Source organism: Ornithorhynchus anatinus, chromosome 18 (genome assembly GCF_004115215.2).
Source record: "Ornithorhynchus anatinus isolate Pmale09 chromosome 18, mOrnAna1.pri.v4, whole genome shotgun sequence".
Taxonomy (NCBI): Eukaryota; Metazoa; Chordata; class Mammalia; order Monotremata; family Ornithorhynchidae; genus Ornithorhynchus; species Ornithorhynchus anatinus.
The window spans coordinates 40,398,050-40,422,200 of record NC_041745.1 but is presented as its reverse complement, the minus strand read 5'-3'; the positions used below and the strand labels follow the sequence as shown (position 1 = coordinate 40,422,200).

Here is a 24,151-nt window from a genome sequence, read left to right as displayed (position 1 = left end):
TCAGTTCAGGAAAACATACTCTACGGTAAGTGTGCCTTGTATGCAACTCTTTGTTCCAACACCACAGCCTGTTTTGTCTCAAAAGGCATGCAATGTTGGGAGGATGTTCCCCAATTCCCCAAAAGCGTTCAGTCAATCCATGGTATTTATTGAGCATCTACTGTGCTCAGAGCACTGAATCGAGTGCTTGGGAAAGTACAACACAACAGAGGTGGTAGACTTTTTCCCTGCCCACAACGAGCTTACAGTCTAGAGGGGGAATCAGACATTAAAAGAAAAAATTTGCTGATCTAAACCTAAGTGCTATGGGACTAAGGGTGAGGTTAATATCTAGTGTCCAAAGGGTACAAAGGGTACAAAGTTCGATCCCAAAACATATAGTTATGGAAGAACTGTCACTGGACTGGAAGGTTGGTTGGCAGTTTTGTTCCTATGTCCTTTTATATGATTGGTGATGTCCCAGAAAAGCAGACAAGAAACCATTTTGAGCTCCCGAAAGGAAAAGCATTGTCAAATACAAGAAACACCAGAGCTGATCCCTGTAAGGTCAGGGGGTCAATCGATCGTATTTACTGAGCGCTTACTAGGTGCAGAGCACTGTACTAAGAGCTTGGAAGAGTACAGTATAACAGAGTGGGTAGAAACGTTCCCTGCCCACAAAGAACTTATATTTATAGGAGGCCGGTGCTTCCAAGAGGAGCTCAAGGCTTGGAGACATATATAGCCTAGCAATTAGAATGGAAATTTACAAGTAAGGCAAGCTTACAGATACCTGGACCAGTTCAGGCCATAGTGAAAAGAGAATAGTGCAGGCCATGATTTTCACATGTCTTTCTTAATTTCTTGGTCTGGGAGTTTAACAAGAGGCTTGTTTATCGATGAATAACCCCTTTCTAGAGGTTATTTCTGACAGACTCTCAGATCTTTATTCTGACTCTTTCAGAAGAACCTGAGAATTGCAAGAATTCACCAGTAAGGCTAAACGTCACCGGTTCCTCCTTCATAAAGCACCGTGTGTTTGAGTGTATGGGTATGCGTGTATATGCAGGTGTGCAACTGCTCCATAGAATGGCTTTTGGTTTCTCTATGTCTCGTGTTCATCTTTAACTGGGCCAGTTTTGGCTGAAAATCTGTTTTTGGTTGGTTTCTGCTTTTCCTTCACCTAAACCTTGTCATCTGTTTCCATAGAAACTGTGAAATGTTTCTCTTCAGCACATCTGGTGCAGGCAGGACCACTCTCTCCCCCACAAAACCGGGAAGTTAGGGGGAGAAATTCAGTGTCGTCATGTGGTACTGCTCCAAAGGGCAAACTCTGTGTTGATTGGTTTCATCCGTGGTGAAACCCATTTGTCATGAAACGAGACCAGGGTATTTTAAGGGGTCAGAATCCCCTGGCTGATGTAGAGCTTCCAGCCCCATCTGCAAACTTGATGAAGTCTGGGATCCAGCAGGCACATTGTGGACTATTGATAGCCTTGCCGCTCTAGCCACAGAGCCAGGGGCTTTGTCCATCTGTGCTTGGATCTATGACCATTGGACATTTGATATCCACTCCCACCCCCAACTCCACAGCACTCATATATATCTTTATCTATTATAAATTACTTATTTATTCCTATTAATGTCCGTCTCCCCCTCTAAACTGTAAGCTCGTTAAGGGCAGGGAAGGTGTCTGATGATTCTCGTGTAGAAATAAATTACAGATTTAGGGAACCCAGATCCTTCTGATGCTCTATCCACTAGGTCAGGCTGCTTCCTTTCCCCGTGGTTGGGGCCTGGGAGCGAGGAGGGATGATCGCAGGGTCATCCGGGATTGTAACCTGTATGCCCTCTTCCCAGAGGAAAAGACTCAACTTCCAAAACTTCCCAGGGGACCCTATCCATGCGTTAAGCTTTTCCTGTCTGGGCCCAAGCCCCAGTTCATCGCCGGCTTTGAGTGGAGGAAAGTGGGAGTGAGGAACCCCTCCCTGGTGCCGCACCTCAACCTCTGCCAGACCCAGTCTCTGGACCGGAAATGAGACCTGGGCACCCCCAAATCTCTGGCTTCTGTAAGCCCCCCAGATCTATTCAGAGAAGTGCCAGTGGGTCATCTATGTTTGCCAAAAAACCCCAGTCATCAGTTTCGATTCCCTTATTCCTCACCCTTTCAGCCGAAATGGATTGATTTGCAATTGATCACCAATCATTTCCTGTGCCAGTTCTTTGGATGGGGGCAGCAGGGAAGCGGGGGAGAAGGAAGGCTCTCTAAAGAAGGTGAAAAGTGAGCCAGGGCAATCCACAGCCTGGCAAATCAGTCGCTCGGTGAGTGAGAACAAAGCGAATAGGAAATCGGAAGTTCAAGCTGGGCTTTTTTCCATTTCAGAAAGAATCCCATAAATAAATGTGATTGTGAAAGTCAACGGCAGGTGCTAACTCAACCATGTTAGCTGTAACTCTCCCTGGCTGGGACCTATGGGCAGTGTATCATTTCCATACCGTGAGGCTTTACAGACAGTTGTACTCACTCTTAAAGTTAGCATGGTTCTCTACTATTTAACTCTTGTTTGGCTCCCCCCTGCTATGAGTCGATAGCTCACGCCAGATTCAGAAGAGATGTAGCGTCATTTGTCTCTCCCCCTCAAATCCTCCTCCCCCTAAGTTTGTTTTCAAATCTATTGCAGAAGAAAAGCAATGGAGCCCCAAATGGGTTTTACGCCGAGATCGACTGGGAAAGATATGTGAGTATCTGGAGAGCCTGCTCATACTAATCGACTTTTCGGACTAAAGTTTGACTCGGATACAGGGAACACTTTCTGTCACATGCAGAGGTGGGGGGGGGGGGGGGCGAGCACACTCCTCAGTCATGGGGGTGTTGTGGAAGCAGTTAAGGAAATAGCATGGCCTAGTGGGAAGAGCACAGGCCTGGGCGTCGGAAGGACCTGAGTTCTAGTTCTGACTCTGCCACCTTTCTGCCGTGTGACCTCGGGCAAGTCACTTCACTTCTCTGTGCCTCAATTACCTCGTTTGTAAAAGGGGGATTAAGACTGTGAGCCCCATGTGGGACTGGAACTGTGTCCAACCTGATTAGCATTCATCTGCCTCAGTGCTTAGAACAGTGCTTGACATGTAATAAGCACCTAACAAATACCATCCTTATTATCATCTCAGGAAGCCCATGTGCGCAATTTACCATAGGGGCTGAACAGCAGGAGAGCAGATCAGCGGCCTGTCCTTCCTCAGTGATCTAGCGGGCTGTGCTGGCTGACTGCCCACTCCTCAGTTGTTCTAGAGTGCTGGGCCAGCTGCCCACCATTCCCTCAGTATTCTAATAGTATTAATTATAATTGTGGCATTTGTTAAGCGCTTACTATGTGCCAGGCACTGTACTAAGCCCTGGGGTGGTTGCAAGCAAATCGAGTCGGACACAGTCCCTGTCCCATGTGGGGTTCACAGTCTCAATCCCTATTTTACAGGAATGTAAATCTCTGGCACAGAGAAGTGAAGTGACTTGCCCAAGGTCACACAGCAGATTAGTTGTGGGGCCAGGTTTAGAATCGGAAACCTTCCGACTCCCGGGCCTGTGCTCTATCCACTTCGTCACGCTGCTTCCCTACAGTCTGGCCCAGCCATCCACCACTTCCTCAGTGCTCTAGAGGGCTGTGCAAGCTTACTGCCCCTGCCTCACATGTTCTAGAAGGCTGTGTCGTCCACCCACTCCTTCCTCAGATGTTCTAGAGACCTGAGCCGACCACTCACCCTTTCCTCAGGGTTCTAGGGGTCCGGCCTGGCCACCCACCCACCTCCTCACATGTTTTAGAGGACTCCCTGGTCTGCCACCCCCCCTTCCTCTGATGGTTTAGAGGGCTGCCCCATCCATGAGCATCCTGCCAGTGCTGAATCATGTATCTGTAACTCAGGCCTCTTCCAACATCCGCAGCCAGAGCAGATGTCAGTGGTCTCTTCCCTATCCTTGGCAGCGCCTGCATCTGCAACCGGAAAAAAACCCATCAGCACCAGGAACAAGATCCTCCTTCTGACCTCTTCCGAGACCCAGCCTGCTCCAGGTGTCTCGGTGGCTCCCTGCCCCGGAGGAGCCCCATTTCAAGGGGCGTCCGGGAAGATCCTTGGTTTTTCCAGGAACAATCCCGCCCCATTTCCTAGAAACAGTTTGGTTAATGCCCAGAGACAAATATTCTTAACCCTTAGCTATATATAATTCATCGGATTTTAAGTAACAGGCTTTTGCTCAAAGCATTCTACATCACATCTCATTTTTGTCCTAACAACATCCCTGTGAGGTAGGAAATGCAAGGTATTATTATCCCTACTTCGCACATGAGAAAATTTAGACCCAAAAGTGACTTGCCCAAAGTCAAATGGGAGGTCAGCTGCGGGCGCTATCTCTGTCCCTCCCTCCCCTTTGTCTTCCCTCCCCCGGCTCCGAATTTCCCCTCTCCTTTACCCGCATTTTCCTCTTCCTCCTCAGGCCCTGTACCTTTTTTCCCACTCCATCTTTATCTTTTCCTCTCCACGCTACTCCTTGAAAATTCTGGGTCTCCTATCCTCCCTTCTTATCGAGTGTGAGCTCGTGTTACCCTCTAGACCGTAAGCTCATTGTGGACAGCGAAGGTGTCTTTTGCAGTATTCTCTCCCAAGCACTTAAGATAATGCTCTGCACACAGTAAGCTCTCAATAAGTACCTTTGATTAATTGTGTTTTCCAGAATTCCCCTGAGCTTGATGAGGAAGGTTACAGCATCAGACCCGAGGAACCCGGCTATATCCTTTCTTGATCATCACCACGCCGCAGAGAGCTCAAGCTTGTGGGTAATGCAGGGCCAATGAAATTGTTCTCTGGGGGCTTCCTCCCTGTATATTAAAGAAGACTAGCCTAAGCGAAGACCGTGGCTTCACTCTGCTCTATTCACAGAGGGAGTAATTACCCCGGCAGAAAGTGCCCTGAAAAACAAATTTTTCAGTGGTACTCTATGCAGTGTGCTTAGAACAGATGGGATTACGCTGGTCAGGTGGACCAGGGATAGACTTCTGCTCTCCCATTCATTCACTCATTCGTTCGTTTGTATTTATTAAGTGCTTACTGTGTGTAGAGCACTGTTCTAAGCACTTGAAAAGTACAATTTAGCAACTAAAAAGAGACAATCCCTGCCCACAATGGGCTAACAGTCTAGAAGGGGCGAGCCAGGCATCAAAACAAGTAAATACACATCAGTAGCATCAATATAAATAATTGGATTATAGATATATGCTCATCATTAATATAAATAAATAGAATTATAGGGTTTGGGGTATAGAATTATAGCCTATAGCTTTATAGGCAGAGAAGTCCCACACCCCCGCTGGCATTGGCCCAGGTTCTAGCCTGGTCTGCTCCAAGAGTGGAAGGCCCCGAACCTGCGGGTCCGGCTGCTTCTGGCTGGATCTGGCACAGCGAGCCTGAGTCCCGTCCCTCCGTGGCTCGGCCTCGTGCCGCCGCCTCCGGGCATCCCTCTGCCGCACGGGGCCAGTCCTTACCTGCGCCCGCAGAGCTGCGCCCTGCCACACCAGCCTCACTCTGCTTCCAGCCATTCTGCGCCTACCCAGAGTCAGCTGCTGCCCCCCTCCTTAGTTTCTGCACTGTGTGGCGTGTGAGTGAATTCAGTGGCACCTGCTCAAAGAGTCAACCATGGGCAACTCGCGGCGGGGGGATACTGATGAGTGCCGTCTTCTGAAATTCACCCTCCTATAAGCTAGAGTTCCCCAGCAGTACACTTCCAGCAATTTCCTCCTGCTCCCCCTATTTGAAAAGAGACTGTTCCATAATAAAGTCACTTTTGAGTGCAGTAGTTCATTCATCCATTCAATTGTATTTATTGAGCACTGATTGTGTGCAAAACACTGTATTAAGCGCTTGGGAAAGTACAATATAAGAATAAACAGACACGTCCACTGCCCACAATGAACTTATGGTCTAGAGGGGAAGAAAGACATTAAATAAATAAATTACAGGAAACAGGCCTCTTGTCCTCTCCCAAGAACTTTGTGCATATTTCCCTCTCAGTGGACGCTCCGTCGGTACACTGAAATGCCCTAAAACCTCTTCGGTATGTTTGCCTTTGCCTCCTAGCAGGGTTATCGATCAATCGTACTGAGAGTTTACTGTGTGCAGAGCACTGCACTGAGCGTTTGGGAGAGTACAATATAATGATATAATGGACACATTCCCTGCCCACAAGGAGATTACAGTTTAGAGGGGGAAGTAGACATTAATATAAATAAATTACGGTTATGGACATGAATGTCGTGGGGCTGGGGAGGAAATCCCGATGCCGCAGAAGGGAGTGGGAAAAGAGGAAATGAGGGTTACATATCTTTAACTGTGGTGTACCTACCAAAGGAAAGCACTTTTATTCTTCAAGTGAATCAGAAGAGGAAGAAGAGTCACATAAGAAATTTAACATCAAGATTAAGCCTCTCCAGGCTAAAGACATTCTTAAGAATGCTGCCACAGTAGACGAATTAAAGGCCTCAATCGGCAACATCGCACTGTCTCCCTCTCCAGTGGTGAGTAGCTTATTTTCTCAGCCTTTAGGGAGGAGGGGAAGGGCGATAGGGTTCCACATGAGAATCTCCTGACAATTGGGAAGCCTCCAGGTGATTTTTATTCACAGAGCCCAGTTTGAGTTTGCTCTGGACCGTTTCGGTTGACCTTTTGGTGGAGCAAGGGTGATTTGGGATTATTCTCAGAGTTTGCCTTAATTCTCAGTTCTTAGCCTTATTAAAAAAACAACAACAGGTGAAATGTTTGTGGGAGTTATCCCAAGGAATCGAGGTGCTGTGGAAAAACATACTTCAGTTTGTAGCTCTTCAGAAACTCATCTGACCGCATTTCTGAAACTATTTGGCAACAGACCAACAGGGGTCTTTCTTCCAGATGTGGTATTTTCAGGCTGCTCTAAGACGTGTGAAGAGAAAAGGCACAAGGGAGATAATACGAACTGTCCAAATTTTCTCTCTCTATTTTCACTTCTGTCCTCCCGAGCACAAAGCTATCACATTCACTCTCCAATATTTTAGAGTGTACATTATCAATCAATCGTATTTATTGAGTACTTGTTTTGTGTAGAACACTGCACTAAGCGCTTGGGAAAGCACAATACAACAGAGTTGGTAAACAGGCTCCCTGCTCACAAGGAACTGTCAGGCTATTATCATTGATTTCATTCAATCATATTAAGTGCTTACTGTGTGCAGAGCACTGTACTAAGTGCTTGGGAAAGCACAATTGATTTAGTAATATAATAATAGTTGTTGTACTTGTCAAGTGCGTACTCTGTGCCAAGCATCGTACTGAGAGCAGGGGTGGGAAGCAGCACGGTCTAGTGGATAGAGCCCAGGCCTGGGAGTCAGAAGGACCTAGGTTCTAGTCCTGGCTCCACCACTTGTCAGCTGTGTGACCTTGGGCAAGTTACGTCATTTCGCCATGCCTCAGTTACCTTGTCTGTAAAATGGGGATTAACACTTTGATCCCCATGTAGGACAGAGACTGTGTCCAACCTGATTTGCTTGTATCTACCTGGTGCTTAGAACAGTGCCTAGCACATAGTAAGTGCTTGATAAATACCAAGTAGATACAAGGTAATCTTGTTAGAACCCGTCCCTGCCCCACATGGAGCTCATTCCACTCTCTTCCTATCAAACCAAGCTGTGACCTGCTGTGACCTCATGTACAAGTGCATCAGGGGTGGGTGACAATTCTCCCGGTGAAAGGACGGGTGTGTCCAGCAGCAGAGGTCACTGAGCAACTGGTACAACCTTCTCACTGTGCCTCAATCTCACCTGTCTCACCGTCGACCCCTTGCCCACATCCTGCCTCTGGCCTGGAACGCCCTCCCTCCTTAATTCCTCCAAGACAGTTACTTTTCCTCCCCTCTTCAAAATCTTATTGAAGGCCCATCTCCTCCAAGAGGCCTTCCCAGACTAAGCCCCCCCTTTCCTCTTCTCCCACTCCCTTCTGCAACACCTTGACTTGCTCCCTTTGTTCTTCCCCGCTACCCAGCCCCACAACACTTATGTCCATATCTGGAATTTATTCATTTGTATTGAGGTCTATCTCCCTCACTGGAGACTGTAAGCTCACTGTGGACAGGGAATGTGTCTGTTTATTATTGTATCGTACTCTCCCAAGTGCTTAATACAGTGCTCTGCACACAGGAAGTGCTCAATAAATACGATTGAGTGAATGAGTGATGCTCATGGGAGAGGTGGGTGGGATGCTGACCCTGGGCTCTTGAGCACCTCTGCCCTGTTTCTCACGCCTTCAGGGGGTGTCTCCTGCCCAGGTCCAACATATTTCCACAGAGACCGGAGGAGTTGTCATCGGGTTGTGCTCTAGGAAGATGCAAATTCTGTTCAGACTCTGGGAACAATCCCAACGTGTAGTTCACCTGTCCTGTGGGTTGAAAGATGACGGTTCAACTGTTGAGACTTTAGTACTGGAAAGCTAATAAAATTGATGCTGATCGATCCATCAGTAGCAAAATTGATGCTGATCGATCCGACAGTAGCATTTATTGATTACTGACAGGCTGTTCCGTCTTCAGTTCATTTAACAGATAACCGTCCATTTAGCATAGGGATGCAGGAAAGCGCTGGGCCGAACCGTCCTTTTTATGATACAGAAGAAAAAGCTACATGGAGTAAGGTCACTTTGGGCTACTCGGTTTAATCCGTGTCTCCTGCCAGAGCGCTCTGAGACCGGCTTAATTCAATTGAGAGGGGATGGGAATGGAAATGTTACTTCCTGACAGTGATGTGAAGAGGCCACGTCATCGGTCTTCTCATCCTAAGCGTGGGAGGTTGCCATTAATACTATTGATGATAATGCTAATGAAATACCAGCAGTGTCAGCAGCTTAAAGGGAGTATATGCCAGACCCGCAATTAACTCCACCCTATTATCTTGCTCACACAAACATAACTCTCTGAAGCTCGATTGGCCCCGTAGCAACCAAGAAGCCTCCTTACAAGGACCAGTGACTCAATAATGAGTTATTTTTTTCCTTTAATCGACACACTCACAAGAAGTTGGTTTTGAGTCTTCCTCTTCGAGTACCTGATTGGTGGACCAAGCTTATTCCTCCCTGGGCCAGCGGGTCAGTGTGGCCTAGTGGATAGAGCCCGGGCCTGGGAGTCAGAAGGTCTTGGGTTCTAATTCTGGCTTCACCACTTTCCTGCTTGTCCCTAGGTCCCTAGGAGTCACTTTGCTTCCCTGTGCCCCAGTTACCTCATCTGTAATAATAATAATGATGGTATTTGTTAAGTGCTTACTATGTGCCAAGCACTGTTCTAAGCACTGTAAAATGGGGATTAAGACTGTGAGCTCCATGCGCGACAGGGACTGCGTCAAACCCTATCCGCTTGTGTCTACCCTAGGGCTTAGTACAGTGCCTGGCATAAAGTAAGTTCTTAACAAATACCATCATTATTATTATTATAATTAAGAGGCGCCCTTCCCCAGCCTATTCCCTGGGCCACTGGGAGAGACCATCTCCCCTAGCCTATCCCCTGAGCCGTTGGATCACCCCACTGGCCTACGGGGTAATCAGGGGGTGTCACCCTCTCCCAGTGGACAAGGGGTGAAACATTCTCTCCCATTGGTCCAGAGAGGAACAGTCTCGGTCCACCGGTCCTGAGATGAAATACAGAGACCTTGGGAGACCATCGCTCTTGGTACTAAATGTCCAACCTGATGAACTTGAATCTACCCCAGCACTTAGTGCCTGGTGTATAGTAAGCACTTAACAAATACCACAAAAAATAAAAAAAAGACACGAGGAAGGGAGAAGTCAGCTGTCCTGGAACTGGGAGATGGCATCCTCGCCCTCTACCTCAGGCTTGGTTGGCAAGGCTTCCGCTCCTGTAGAGTGAAAGCAGTTTCTGTGTTTCCCTGAGTGGCATGGAGCAGAAAGGTGCCAGCAGGAATCTAACCCTCATCCACAGAATGATGGTTTTTATTGAGCACTTACTATATGCTGAGTGCTGAGGCCAATACCAAATAATTATGCCCAACTTGGAGCCCACAGTCTGAGAGAGAGAGGGAGCGTATATATTCTCCTCATTTTATAGATTATTATTATTATACTTAATAATAATGGCAATTTTTAAGTGCTTACTATATGCCAGGCATTGAACTAAGCCCTGGACAGGAGGAATACAAGCAAATTAGGTTGGACAAAATCCCTGTCTCACATCGGGCTCACAGCCTTCATTCACATTTTACAGAGCAGGTAACTGAGGCCCAGAGAAGTGAAGTGACTTGCCCCAGGTCACGCAGCAGATAAATGGCTCATTTGATAAGCCCTGACAGTGGGCCAAGTGCTTTTCTAAGCACTGGAGTAGATCCATGTCAGCCAGGTTGGACGCAGTCCCTGTCCCTCATGGATTTCACAGTCTAAGTAGGAGGGAGAATGGGAATTGGAAACGGAGGCCCAGAAAGGTTCTGGATCTCAGAGCTGGAGTTTGAAGAGGAGATGTGCCCTCAATAAGGTTTTGAAGTGGGGGAAAGTAGTTGTCAGATTTGAGGAGGGAGAGCATTGCAGGTCAGAGGCAGGACGTGGGCTAGAGGTCGGCGAGACAGGTGAGATGGAGGCACAGTGAGAAGGTTAGCACCAGAGGACCGAAATGTGCAGGCTGGGTTTTGTAGAAGGAGAAAAGTGAGGTGAGGTAGGGGGGAGCAAAGTGGTGGTCTGCTTTAAAGCCAATGGTGAGGAGTTTCTGTTTGATGTGGAGGTGGATGGGCAACCACTCGAGTGTCTTGAGGAGTAGGGAAACATGTCCCGAATGTTTTTGTAGAAAAATGAATCCAGGCAGCAGATGAAGTATGGACTGGAGTGGGGAGAGCAAGGAGGCTGGGAGGTCAGCAAGGAGGCTGATGCAATAATCCAGGCGGGATAGGATGAGTGATTATGTTAATATGGTAGCAGTTTGGATGGAGAGGAAAGGGCAGATTTTAACGATGTTGTGAAGATGGGACCGACGGGATTTAGTGATGGATTGAATACGTGAGTTGAATGAGAAAGAGGAATCAAGGATATCGCCAAGGTTACGGGCTTGTGAGACAGGAAGGATGGTGGTGTCATCTGTGGTGGTGGGAAAGTCAGGGGGAGGATAGGGTTTGGGTGGGAAGATAAGTTCTGTTTAGGACATGTTAAGCTTGAGGTGACGGGAGGACATCCAAGTAGAGATGTCTTAAAGTCAGGAGGAAATGTGAAACTGGAGAGAGGGAGAAAGATCAGGGCTGGAAATATAGATTTGGGTATCTTCCGCATAGAGGTGGTAGTTGAAGCCATGGGAGCGAATGAGTTCTCCAAGGGAATGGGTGCAGATGGAGAATAGAAGGAGACCCAGAACTGAACCTTGAGGGAACTCATAGGCCGAGAGCCTCTTGTAGGGACAGAGTCCGTTCTGATCTGATTTTCTGATATCCACATTTGGAACCTTGTAAGCGCTTGATAAATACCACCGTTGGCATCACTAGTACGTTGGAAAACCAGACTTGGACATTGTGATTATCTTCCTGTCGATAAACGGAAACCCTGACTGGGGGCTTCAGCAGCACGTCAGCGCAGCAGACCGAGGCGCACATCCAAGGCTTCTGGTGGCCTGGCTTAAACCCTGAAGCAGGAGAAAAGTGGTAGCCACCCCTATCCTGCTGGCCCGACTGGCCTCTAGCTGACCTCGTCCAGCCTAGATGTTGACACTGATGCATTTGAGTGTTCCATTTTCTCTTGTGCTTCTTCCTTACCACTCGTTTTCTTTTTTACGGCTGCACTTGCAGAGGAAAAGTCCGGTAAGAATTCATTGATTCCCCCCTCCCTTCCCCTGCCCATCTGCTTTCTCCAGCTGTTGGCTAATCCCTTTTTCCCTGTTTAGTCTCCCTTGGGCCAGTGAGGACCAAAGCAGGTCCAAGTAGGATGCAGCAAGTCAAGAGGAGGGCCGTGGTCTGGTGCTGTGGGAGAGAGGGCTGTGGGTGAGAGGTCATTCTCCAGGGCCATACCTGTGAGGGTTGGGGTGCTTGGCCCTGGACTCCCCCCAAATCAGAGGGAAATACTGGACTCACCCAACCCCAACTTGCACTTCCTCAAGAGTCTCCCTTAAATGTCTCATTAACCTGCATATATGCAAATCATTTAAGCGATCTCAGAAGCGGGATGGTATAGGAAACTGTAAGTTCATTGTGAGCAGGGAGTATTTTTTTATTGTTATATTGTATTCTCCCAAATGCTTAATACAGTGCTCACAGTAAGCACTCAATAAATACAGTTGACTGACTGACCGTAGAACACACAGTAACAAGAGGGTCTGGATATCCCTCTCTGAAAGGCATCCAGGGGGCTTAGAATGGTGGGTGGGAGGGAGCCACAGATTCAGCATTGCAGCAGTGCTTTTTTATTTTTAATGGTAGTGTTAAGCACTTACTGTGTGTCGAGCACTGTCAAGTTAATTAGGTCAAACACAGTCCCTGCCCCTCATAGGGCTTACATTCTAAATAGGAGGGAGAATGAGTATTTAATCTCCATTTTACAGAGGCACAGAGAAGTGGAGTGACTTTCCCGAGGTCACAAAGCAAGCAATTGGCAGAGCTGGGAGTAGAACCCAGTCCTCCGACTCCCAGGCCTGTGCTCTTTCCACTAGGCCTCCGTTCCTTTGGTAAGATAGAATTAGAGTGTTTGGGAGTGTTTACAGTGGACTCAGTACTAGCTGGACTAGTTGGGAGAGGAAAAGATGAAAGTTAGACTCATTCATTCATTCAATCATATATATTGAGTGCTTACCATGTGCAGAACACTGTAGTAAGCGCTTGAGAGAGTATAGTATAACAATAAACGGATACATTCCCTGCCCACAAGGAGCTTACGATCTAGAGGGTGGGAAAAACATATAAATAAATAAATGACCCATATGGACATGAGTGCTGTGGGCTGGGAGGGGGTATGAATAAAGAGAACAAGTCAGGGCAAGGCAGAAGGGAGTAGGAGAAGAGGAAAGGGGGCTTCTTGGAGGAGGTGTGCCTTCAATAAGGCTTTAAAGGCAGGGAACAGTAATTGTCTGTCAGATATGAGGAGGGAGGGCATTCCAGGCCAGAGGCAGGACATGGGTGAAGGGTCGGTGGCGAGATAGACAAGATGGAGGTACGGTGAGAAAGTTGGCACCCAAGGAGTGCAGTGTACGGGGTGGGTTGTAGTAGGAGAATAGCCAAGTGAGTTAGGAGGGGGCAAGATGATTGAGTGCTTTGAAGCCAGTAGTGAGGACGTTCTGTTTGATGCGGAGGTGGATGGGCAACCACTGGAAGTTCTTGAGGGGACAGGAACGTGGTCTGAACGTTTTTGTAGGGGACACTAAAATGGCCAGGGGTTGGCAAGGTGCAGGAGAATCCATGAGCCAGGGTAACCAGTGTATCTGTGTGACACCAAGGTCTAGGGTAAATAACCATATCCCACCCCGTGCTACAGGGTTGGGCAAAAGCTGTGCCTGTCAGGGGCCCAGTGAGCATTCTAAGAGAGGCCAGAGGCAGTTTGCTTCTCAACCTGAACTGTGGCCTGGAAGCTTCAAGCTGAAGTTGAGGTGAAACCAGGAGTTTTTGATGATGATGATTCTCCCCCATCCCCTGCTCTTCTGAGGTTCTCTGGGGTAGGACTGGGCTGCTCTCAGGGGCACCAGAGGCATCGGGAAGATACAGGCATCGGGAAGGCCTGTATCCTTGGGGCTCACCCCTGCCAGGGCCCCTTTAAGGTTACCAGGGAGAGATCCCAATGTAAGGAAGAGAGATCGGGGCTCTGGGGATGGCAGATGGGGAGACAGAGAAAACTTTGGCCAGAGGGGACCACTACAGCCCACCAGCCAATGCCCCCCAAAGTCTTGCTGGGGCGGGCAGGAGGGGGGAAGGTTGGGAGAAGCAGAGAGAGAGAAGAGTATGTGTGTCTGTGTATGCATATCCCATGCTATAAACCTGTTTTCCTTCTTCTTCAGCCTCTATTCATTGACTGTTATTTTTATTATTATTATTGTTACAGTATTTAAGTGTTTAGTGTGTACCAGGCACTGTACTAAGAACAGAGGTGGATACAACCAAATCAGGTTGGACATAGTCCCTGTCCCACATAGGGCTCACAGTCTTAATCCCCATTTTACAGATGAAGTAACTGAGGCACAGAGAGGTGACTTGCCCAAAGCCACATAACAGACAAGTAAACATGCTTTGTTGTCTTGGCCAAATCTTGGAGTTCCCTGCAGCAACAGGAGCTTCCCTTTTTCCTTTTTTTTCTTCTTATCTTTTTATGGTATTGGTTTAGCACGTGCTGTGTGCCAGGCATTGTACTAAGCACTGGGGTAGATGCAAGCTAATCAGGGTAGGCACAGTCCCTGTCCCAAATGGGGCTCACAGTCTTAATCCCCGTTTTACAGATGAGATAAGTGAGGCACAGAGAAGTGAAGTGACTAGCCCATGGTCACACAGCAGATAAGTGGAGGAGTGGGTTTAGAACCCAGGTCCTTCTAACTCCCAGGCCATGTTCTATCCACTAAGCCATGCTGCTTCCCTTCCCATATTCCACACAAGCGGATGGATCCCTGCAGAAGCTGATGAGGGGAATTATAAAACTCATTCACAGCCTGACAGGGGACTGGGGTTCACTCAGTCAATCGTATTTAGAAATAAAATTGTTTAGTTTATTAATTGAGTGCTTACTGTGGGCAGAGAACTGTACTAAGTGCTTGGGAGAGTACAATATAGCAGAGTCAGTAGACACATTTCCTGCTCATATGGAGCTAACAGATGGCACCGTCAGCAGACAAGTGGCAGAGCTGGGGTGAGCAACCAGGTCCTTCTGACTCCTAAGCACATGCTCTAGCCACTAGGCCATGCTGCTTCCTCATCGCCTTCCTGCAATTTGCCAGTGTGGCCGGCCCCATCCCTCCAAAGATTGAGCGTCCCACACCCCTCATTGAAGTGCTATCCCGTCACTTAGGAAGCGAGGCAATTGTGCGGTTCAGGAGTCAGTGGATCCGGTCTGATCAGGGCAGAAATCAGAGCAGCTCGGGCTTCTTTCCCTCAAGAAAAGAGGCCCCCCAGAGTGGCGAGATTAGAAATGTGTGAAAAACATCACCGCAGAGACAAGGTGGGAGGGGGCGCTTAGGAGGGGTCGAGATCTAGGGGGTGGATGTGATTTTCTGGAGGAACCAGTGAATTCAATTTTTATTTTGGAATGTCTGGGCAGAAATGTTGCTGGGCTGTGTCACCCTGTATGCTACGGCAGGGTTAAGTGGAGCGTGGATATACTCTCTTCCTTTCCTGAAAATCTATCCAAGATGAACGGTTGAATGTTCAGTGTCTGCCTGGATTTGGGGAATGATCCAAAATGGTGATAGTCTTAAACCAGACACCGGCAACTCTGATTCCATCCTCATCCTTTGTGTCCATTCTCTTTCAAGCCAAATTAGATTTTGTGCAGGCCCTAATTATTGTATTGTTCAGATCTGAGGACTTACTCTGACCAAAATTCTAGATAGAGGTGAAGGGATTTTGCCAAAGGATTTTCTAAATCCCTCCATATTTAATTTTTTTGAGGGCTGGGATCATGCACTGTACTCTCCCAAGCACGTAGTGGGCTGCTCTGATCATAGGCACTCAATAGATACTATTGATTAATAAACGTGGTGGGTTTTGAAGATTTGATGTTAAGCCTTTGAGAGCTGAGGAAAATATAACTATTAACTAGTTAAACACAATTAAAAGCAGGCCTATTGGAAATAAGGAAATAAATATTTATGCAATTTCATAGTTTTTGAAAATGCATCACATGTTTTCAAGACACTATCCTCAACCTCCTTAAATTTTTAATTAACTTGAGACTGAAGTTTAGGTTTTGTGTGAAGCTACCCTCACACTGACCTGTCTTCTTTCTTTTTCATGCTCTATTTTTCATGAACTATTTGAAGTGAAATGGCCCGTGAGTCATTATTTTCCCCTTTTTCTCTGCTGGAAAGGAGACTTTCTTGTAGACTTGGGTGCTGGAGAGATAACATTACCCTTCAATGATGATGATGGAATTTGTTAAGCGCTTACTATGTGCCAAGCCCTGTTCACCCCTAAAGCTATTTTGGCAGCTAACCTTAGGGTGAATGTATGGTAAATAGTCCTCAGAATGCTCCAAAGACTGAATACGAAAGTGAATTTAAAGCCCACTGAAATAGATAACTCATTCTTTTTGGGGTGCTGTGAGAGTACAAGATGGATCCCCTTGCCCCCAGGGAGTTTACAATCTAATGGGAGAGGCGATCAGACAAAAGCGATTTAAAGATAGTGAAAGCCAGAGGAAGAACAGCATAGAGCAGGAAGCAGTTACAGCCCACCAAAACAGCTGAACAAATCACTGACTGTACAATTGCATCAATGAAAAAATATATAAATATGTCTTTATATAAAACAAAAATTAAATATGTAAAAACAATAATCCATCATATATTTATATATTTGAATCTATTTGTATATACATAGGTATGTATACAAATGCTGATGATAGGATTTGAAGTCAGGAGTGATGTTCTATCAATCAGTGGTATTGATTGAGTGTTTACCATGTACAGAGCACTGTACTGAGCACTTAGTCTTCCTCTGGATTCTCCATTCCTGGATTTGCCGCAGTATTTGGGGGGTTCTTAAGGCAAAACAGAATCCAAAAAGGAGGTCCAGGATTGAGTTTGTTCCCCTCCCTGCCCACTGTTGTCTAAGATACCCAAATTACAAAACTAAGGCTAGTAGAGGCCTGCAAGGAGCAAATAGGGGAATCAGCATGCCCTAGTGGCTAAAACATAGGCCTTTGAGTCTGAAGGACTTGAGGTCTAATCCAGGCGCCGCCAATTAGCTGCTGTATGACCTTGGGCAAGTTATTTCACTTCTCTGGGCCTCAGTTACTCCATCTGTAAAATGGGAATTAAGACTGTGAACCCCATGTGGGACAGGAACTTTGTCCAACCTGATTACCTTGTATCTACCCCAGCGCTTAGAACAGCGCTTGGCATGTAATAAGTACTTAACAAATACATTAGGAAAAAATAAAGATCTCCCTCCCCAACATGGATTCTCTGGAATAGCCAACAAAAGCAAAGGAAAGTCATATTGGAATTCATTTGGCATGTTCATTCATTTGTTAATAATAGCATTAATGGCATGTATTATTAAATGATAAAGTTGTCAGATTAGACATAATCTCTCCCCTGCATGGAGCTCACGATTATCCCCATCTTTACAGATAAAGAAACTGAGGCCCAGAGAGGCTGTGACTTGCCACAGGTGGACAAGCTGGGACCAGAACCTGGGTCTCCTAATAATAACTGTGGTATTTAACTGCTTACTATGTGCCAGGCACTGTACTAAGTGCTGGGATAGATACAAGCTAATTGAGTTGAACACAGACCCTGTCCCACACAGGGCTCACAATCTTAATCCCCATTTATAGATGAGGTAACTGAGGCCCAGAGTAGTGAAGTGAGTTGCCCAAGGTCACACAGTAGACAAGTGGCAGAGCCAGGACTAGAACCCAGGTCCTTCCTATTCCCAGGCCCAAACTCTATCCACTAGGCCACACTACTTCCCTGATATCCCTGATATCAGGGAAGCAGGATCAGACCCTGATATCAGGGTCTCGTGGACCTGGAAGTCAGGAGGACCTGGGTTATAATTTCAGCTCCTTCACTTGTCTGCTGTGTGACCTTGGGCAAATCACTTTACTTCTCTGTGGTTCAGTTATCTCATCTGTAAAACAGGGATTAAAACTGTGAGCATTTGGGACAGGGACTGTGTCTAAGCTGATTAGCTTTTATCTCACCCGGAACAGTACCTGGCCCCTAGTAAGCCCTTAATGAATACCATAATTATTATTATTAATTATTATGATATCTAGTCGCTAGTTCTTCCCACTAGGGAACGCTGCCTCTTAGTGCGGACATTGACTTAGTAAATTAAATGGGTTTCTGGTGTCCAGGAGGCACCTGCAGAGAAATCTCAGTCCTGCCACATTTTCCAGAGGGTTTTTTGGGCCTGCTCGAGTAATGGGAGGGGGTGGAAGCAGTATTATCGTGCCTCAAAATATGAAACCTTCTCTTCCCCAAACCTGTTTACTGATCTGTCACTCTCTGACTAGGTGTCTTCTCTCTTCTTTTTTGCTGAACACAGAGGCGCAGCCCGGTAAGAACTCTCAATGGTTTTTTTTTTCTTTTTCTTCCTCTTTTTATAATGGTATTTGTTAAGGGCTTACCATGTCCCAGGCACTATACTAAGTGCTGAGGTAGATATGAGTTAAGATACAGTTACAAACTGGCTGTCAGGTTGGACACCATCCCTGTCCCAGAGGGGGCTCACAGTCTTCATCCACATTTACAGATGAGTTAACTAAGGCACAGAGAAGTGAAATGACTTGCCCTAAGTCACACTGCAGGCTATTGGCAGAACCAGCATTAGCACCCAAGTCCTTCTGACTCCCAGGCCTGTGCTCTATCCACTAGGCCATGGTGCTTCTCTGCTTACTCGGTGCAGAACACTGAACTAAGCACTTGGGAAAGTACACTATAATAGAGCTGGTATAGAGCTTAGAGAAGCTGCTTAGAGAAGCAGCGTGGCTCAGTGGAAAGAGCCCGGGCTTTGGAGTCAGAGGTCATGAGTTCAAATCCCGGCTCTGCCACTTGCCAGCTGTGTGACTGTGGGCAAGTCGCTTCACTTCTCTGTGCCACAGTTACCTCATCTGTAAAATGGGGATGAAGTCTGTGAGCCCCACATGGGACAACCTGATTCCCCTGTGTCTACCCCAGCGCTTAGAACAGTGCTCGGCACATAGTAAGCGCTTAATAAATACCAACATTATTATTATTATTATTATTCACTTCTCTGTGCCTCAATGACCTCATCTGTAAAATGGGGATTAAGACTGTGAGCCCCACGTGGGACAACCTGATCACCTTATATCCCCCCCAGTGCTTAGAAGAGTGCTTTGCAAATAGTAAGCGTTTAACAAATGCCATCATTATTATTATTATTATTATACATGTTCCCCACCCACAAAGAGCTTATCAGTCCAGCTGAACTTCCTGATCATCCCCCATGCTATTTTTTGAGCTCTTGCTGGGTGCAGAGCACTATAATATGTTCTTGGGAGAGTGCAATACCATAGACTTGGTAGACATGATCCCTGCCCTCAAGGAGTTTACAATCTGCAGCAGACGACAGAAGGTCTCTTGGAGGAGAGGTGATTTTAGGATACAAGTAGGGCCTAGGCTGTTTGAGTCTTCAAACCAATGTAGCACTGGCTACATGTCAGATGTATTTGAGGGAAACTTAGTTTGTTTCATACATCCTGCAGCAGTCCGTGTCCAGCCCCCGAAAACTATCCAAACCCAGTCAGTATAATAATAGCTGTGGTATTTGTTAACCGCTTACCATGTCCCACGCATTCTACTGAGCATTGGGGTGGATACAAGCAAATTGGGTCCGACACAGTCCCCGCCCCACGTGGGACTCTCAGTCTCAATCCCCATTTTACAAATGAGGTAACCGAGGCACAGAAAAGTGAAGTGACATGCCCAAAGTCACCCAACAGACATGTGGCAGAGTCGGGATTAGAACCCATGACTTTCTGATTCCCGGGCCCAAGCTCTATCTTCACTATGCCTTGCTGCTTCTCAGCTAAGAGATTCATCTGGCTTAGATACCTGGGAACTTTAGGGGTCACTTGTTTTTTCCCAGAAGCCTCCAGCCTGGCCCCCGATCCAGGTTCAGAATCAACCACGAGAGTCACTTCACTTATCTGGGCCTCAGTTACCTCAGCTACAAAGTGCGGATTAAGACCATGAGCCCAATGTGGGACTTGGACTGTGTCCAACCTGATTACCTCGTAGCTACCACGGCACTGAATATAGAGACTGGCACATAGTAAAGCGCTTAACAAATATCACATATAAAACAAACAAAACAAAAATGAAAGCGTGTGGGAGGGGGCACTGGTCACGGAAGCCTATCCCTAATGTGGTTTTGACCTGGAAGTCTGCCTGTTAAACCTTCGCGTGGACGATTCTTAGCCTCGGCTGCTGGAGGCGTCGACAGTGACTGTGTGTATCTAAACCTCAGTGTCTGTTTCTGATTCTAGGGCGCGATTAAAAGGAACTTATCCAGTAAGTATGTTTCCGCACGCAGAAATAGCCCACTCCTACTGGGAACCTCGCTCTCTGGCAGAGAGACAAGGCGGGGTCTGAGACTTTATGTCTTCAGCGCGTCGGAAAGCACTCACCCTTTGCCCTTCCCGACAGTGTAGCCTCCGATGTGGAAGGCTGGAGGCTCTGGGTTTTTCAGCCCAGTTTCTTGGGGTCCTCTTCTCACCCCCCCAAGTCTGATTTGGTGCCCCCGGCAGAGGGGTGGGTAGGGGGACCTCACTTGAGGTGAAGGGATGGAGGGAGGCCTGACTCCCCCAGGTCTGGGCCACTCAAAGTGGCATTGGTGAACCAGGGGCTGGAGTGGGGGAACCTTTTGGAGTGGTCACTCCTGACCCACACCAAGGAGGGGGTCTGGCCCCTCTCATGAGTGAGAGCTGCCCTTGTGTGGGAAGACTGGAGTGGTCACGTGTCCAGGGCTTCTTTGACCCTCCTTCCTGTGGCCTTGTGTGATGACACTGCTCTGGAGTCCTGTATGCCAGAGGGGCTGCATCCCCTGGGACGAAGGGGAGGGGGCTGGGAAGGGGAGGGTCCTTAAGAACTGCTGCTCTTGCCCCTACCAGGCTGATGTAACCCCACCCCAGGCTAGCTGCCCCGGGCCCCGCACCCCCCCAGTCCCAGCCCTCCCGACCACGCAGCGTCTTTGAGGGCACCAGAGGAGTCTCCTTTGGCTTCAGTACAGCCTGGTGATTCTGTGCCATTTGGTGGTTCCAGAGAGGCCCAGGGGCAGCTGCCATTCTGCTCAGGACATGTGGGAGCTGACTGGCCACGCCATCAGGCAGCGGGGAAGCAGAATTAACCTTCTGCGGGATGCGGGGGGCCTCTGGAGCCGGCACTTCCAGGAGTGGGTGGTCCCGGGGTGGAGGTGCGTGATTTGCCGCCTCCTGCGCAAAGGCTGCTTGGACCTGTCCCCTTTGACTGCACCCTCTAACATCCGGTGGGTGTCGAACTCCTGCCCCAGGGTGGCTTTGGCCTAGCAAAGGGCTCAGGTGGGGCGGACTAGGTCCCCTCTAAACCCTGAGGCCGAGGGGAAACTGACTCCTGTGGTAGAGCCAAGATGTCCGTGATCCACTTCTGGACTCCACTAACTTTCATTGCAAGTTGGGTGTGGTGAGTTGTCCCTGGATCAGGGCCTTTTGCCCAATGCTGGGTGGCACCTACTGAGAGCAAATTCCATGGGAGTATTCCCAGGGAGAAGGTAAGGTACCCATGGAGACACCACCCCTAGGAAGCATAGCTCTGGGGTGGGCACCCAAGGTGCTCTGGTATCACCCCAGGAAGAGAGGTTCCCCCCTCCAAATCCATGATACCACTAGCCACAGGTGCAGCCTGGCTCTATCCTTGGGTGTGGGCACTGGGCTCGGAGCGGATGTCCCGACAGGGCTGGTCGGAAAAGGGTCGGTCGGAGCTCTGAAACGGCCTTGTCCTCTGCCACAGGTGAAGAGATAGCGAGGCCCAGGCGCTCGACACCAACTCCGGAACCTGCAAGGTCAGTATGAAAGCAAACAATTAATGTGAGATCCCCCGATGAAAGACAGGGAGCATAAAAGTACAGGGTAACACTCTTCCCATTGGGAAGAATGGAAAACGTGAGGAATTTTGTTAGCACACTTGTTGGAAGTGTAAAGAAACCTTAACAAAGATATCTGGAAATGAGTAACCATTCATTCATTCATTTAACTGTATTTATGGAGCGCTTACTGTGTGCAGAGCACTGTACTAAGTGCTTGGGATAGTATAATATAATACAGACACATTCCTCGCCTACAATGAGCTCACAGTATAAAGGAGGCCCTGGAAATTGGAAACAAAATGATTCCACTCTGCAAACTGAGGCTGTTTCTTGTGAGTGGAGCACTGTATTAAGCACTTGAGAGAGTACAGTGTATCACGGTCGGTAAACACATTCCCTGTCCTCAGTGAGCTTACAGTCGAGTCAGCATTTTTCTTTTTATGATATTTGCTAAACACTTACTTTGTGCCAGACCCTGTATTAATTGCTGGGCTAGATACAAGGTAATCAGGTTGGACACAGTCCCTGTCCCACTTAGGGCTCACAGTCTTAATCCCCATTTCACAGATGAGGTAACAAAGGCACAGACAGAAAAGTGGTGGAGATGAGATTAGAACCCAGGTCCTTCTAACTCCCAGGTCTGGGCTCTTTCCATTAGGCCACACAGTGTCTCAGTTGAATTGAATTCAACTTAATTATTCAACTTAATCCACCAATCACTGGGATTGATTGAGCACTCTCTGTGGTCAGACCATTGTGCTAAACTGCTTGAAACAACAATAATAATAATAATAAAGTTAGTATTAGTTAAACGCTTACTATGTGTCAAGCACTGCAGTAGATACAAGATAATCACATTGGACCGAGTCCCTGTCCCAAGCCAGGCTCCCAGTCTAAGTGGTGGTATTTATTAAATGCCAGTTCTTTGTCAAGCACTGTGCTAAGTGTTGGGTTAGTTCGTCGGATTGGGCATAATCCCTGCTCCACCTGGGGCTCACAGTCTAAGAAGGAGAGAAAGTGGGGATCTTTTCCCTATTTTGCCGATTGGGAAACCGAGGTATGGAAAGGTTAGTTGATTTACCCAAGTTCACACAGCAGGCCAGGGATAGAGCTGAGACTAAAACCCAGGTCTCCTGAACCTCAGCCCCATTCTCCTTCTCCTTAGGCCACTCTTCCCTAGAGATGTGCACTGCCCCCCATAAAGTGATACCCCGCTTTCATCCATCCACAGCTGCTGGTTTACAAGTAGACTGGTCATGGTCTCTGTAAAATCATCCTAATGAATTATTTTTTTTCTCCAAAGTGAAGTCTGGGGGAAGTATTTAATGTGGGGATGTCATTGTGGTAGAGGGGCTGGGGACAGAGAAGGGTGGCTAGAAGAATCACTCAAACCAGCTTACTATCTTGTTAAGCACTTACTACATGCATGACACTGATCTAAACACTGGGGTTGAAAAAATAATCCGGTTGGACACCACCCCTATCTCACATGGGGCTCACAATCTTAATTCCCATTTTACAGATGAGGTAACTGAGACACAGAGAAGTGAAGTGACTTGCCCAGGGTCACCCAACAGACAAGTGGCAGAGCCTGGATTAGAACCCAGGTCCTTCTGACTCCCAGGCTCATGCTTTAGCCACTAGGCCATACACAGTGCTCATCTCTCAATGACTGAGTTAGGGTCCTCTTCACTCACTTCTCCTATTTATGCTATGTCAGTCAGCCACTGAATCATATTTATTGAGTGTTTACTGTGTGTAAATGTCCATACTAAGTGCTTGGGAGAGTACAATATAACCACAAATGCTTTCCCTGCACAATGAGCTTACAGTCTAGAGGGGGAGATGCTTAGTACAGTGTCTGGCGCATAATGAGTGCTTAACAAATACCATTATTATTATTATTTGTTATTATAAATACATTGCAGGAGATATTTCAAAAGAGGCTTGACATTTAGGAATTTTGGGTGAAAGGGGTCTGTGGCATTTATGTGACTCATAATGCAACCCATCTTTTTGTTTTGTTTTGTTTTTCATTCGCTGGCAATGCTTCCGATTTAGCAAAAAGGCCCCGGAGGATACAGTGGCTCTGGCCCCCCTGTTCGGCCCACCGCTCGAGTCGGCATTTGAAGAGCAGAAGACTGAAGGTAAGAAAACCTGAAACCCCCTGGCTGTCTGCCCGAGGTCTGATGACCAGTTAGGGGACAGGCACAAAGGTCTCTCTGAGTTCCCCGGATGAAAGACAGGGAGAGTAGCAGTACAGAGTATAGAGCAGTACAGAGTAATAGTATTCCCACTGGGAGGAACAAAAAACTGTGGAATTTTGCTAGCATGCTCGTTGAAAGTGTGAGGAAGCCTTAGCAAAGATGACTAGGAACGAGAAACCGGTCATTCATTCATTCAAT

General features: G+C 47.5%; 1 protein-coding gene across 8 annotated transcripts in view; it reads left to right on the top strand.

Annotated features, from left to right (window-relative positions):
* SGIP1 (SH3GL interacting endocytic adaptor 1) overlaps positions 1-24,151 on the top strand; it is a 98,442-nt gene that overhangs the window by 34,729 nt on the left and 39,562 nt on the right. For 7 of the 8 annotated variants that reach the window (XM_039914684.1, XM_029046847.1, XM_029046845.1 and 4 more), the window contains 8 exons: positions 2,661-2,717; positions 4,703-4,757; positions 6,364-6,539; positions 11,814-11,825; positions 18,210-18,221; positions 20,173-20,197; positions 21,671-21,722; positions 23,808-23,893. In XM_039914684.1, coding sequence (XP_039770618.1) covers positions 2,661-2,717; positions 4,703-4,757; positions 6,364-6,539; positions 11,814-11,825; positions 18,210-18,221; positions 20,173-20,197; positions 21,671-21,722; positions 23,808-23,893 — 475 coding nt within the window. The remainder of the gene's footprint in view (positions 1-2,660; positions 2,718-4,702; positions 4,758-6,363; positions 6,540-11,813; positions 11,826-18,209; positions 18,222-20,172; positions 20,198-21,670; positions 21,723-23,807; positions 23,894-24,151) is intronic. The other variant, XM_029046842.1, reaches the window with a different exon arrangement.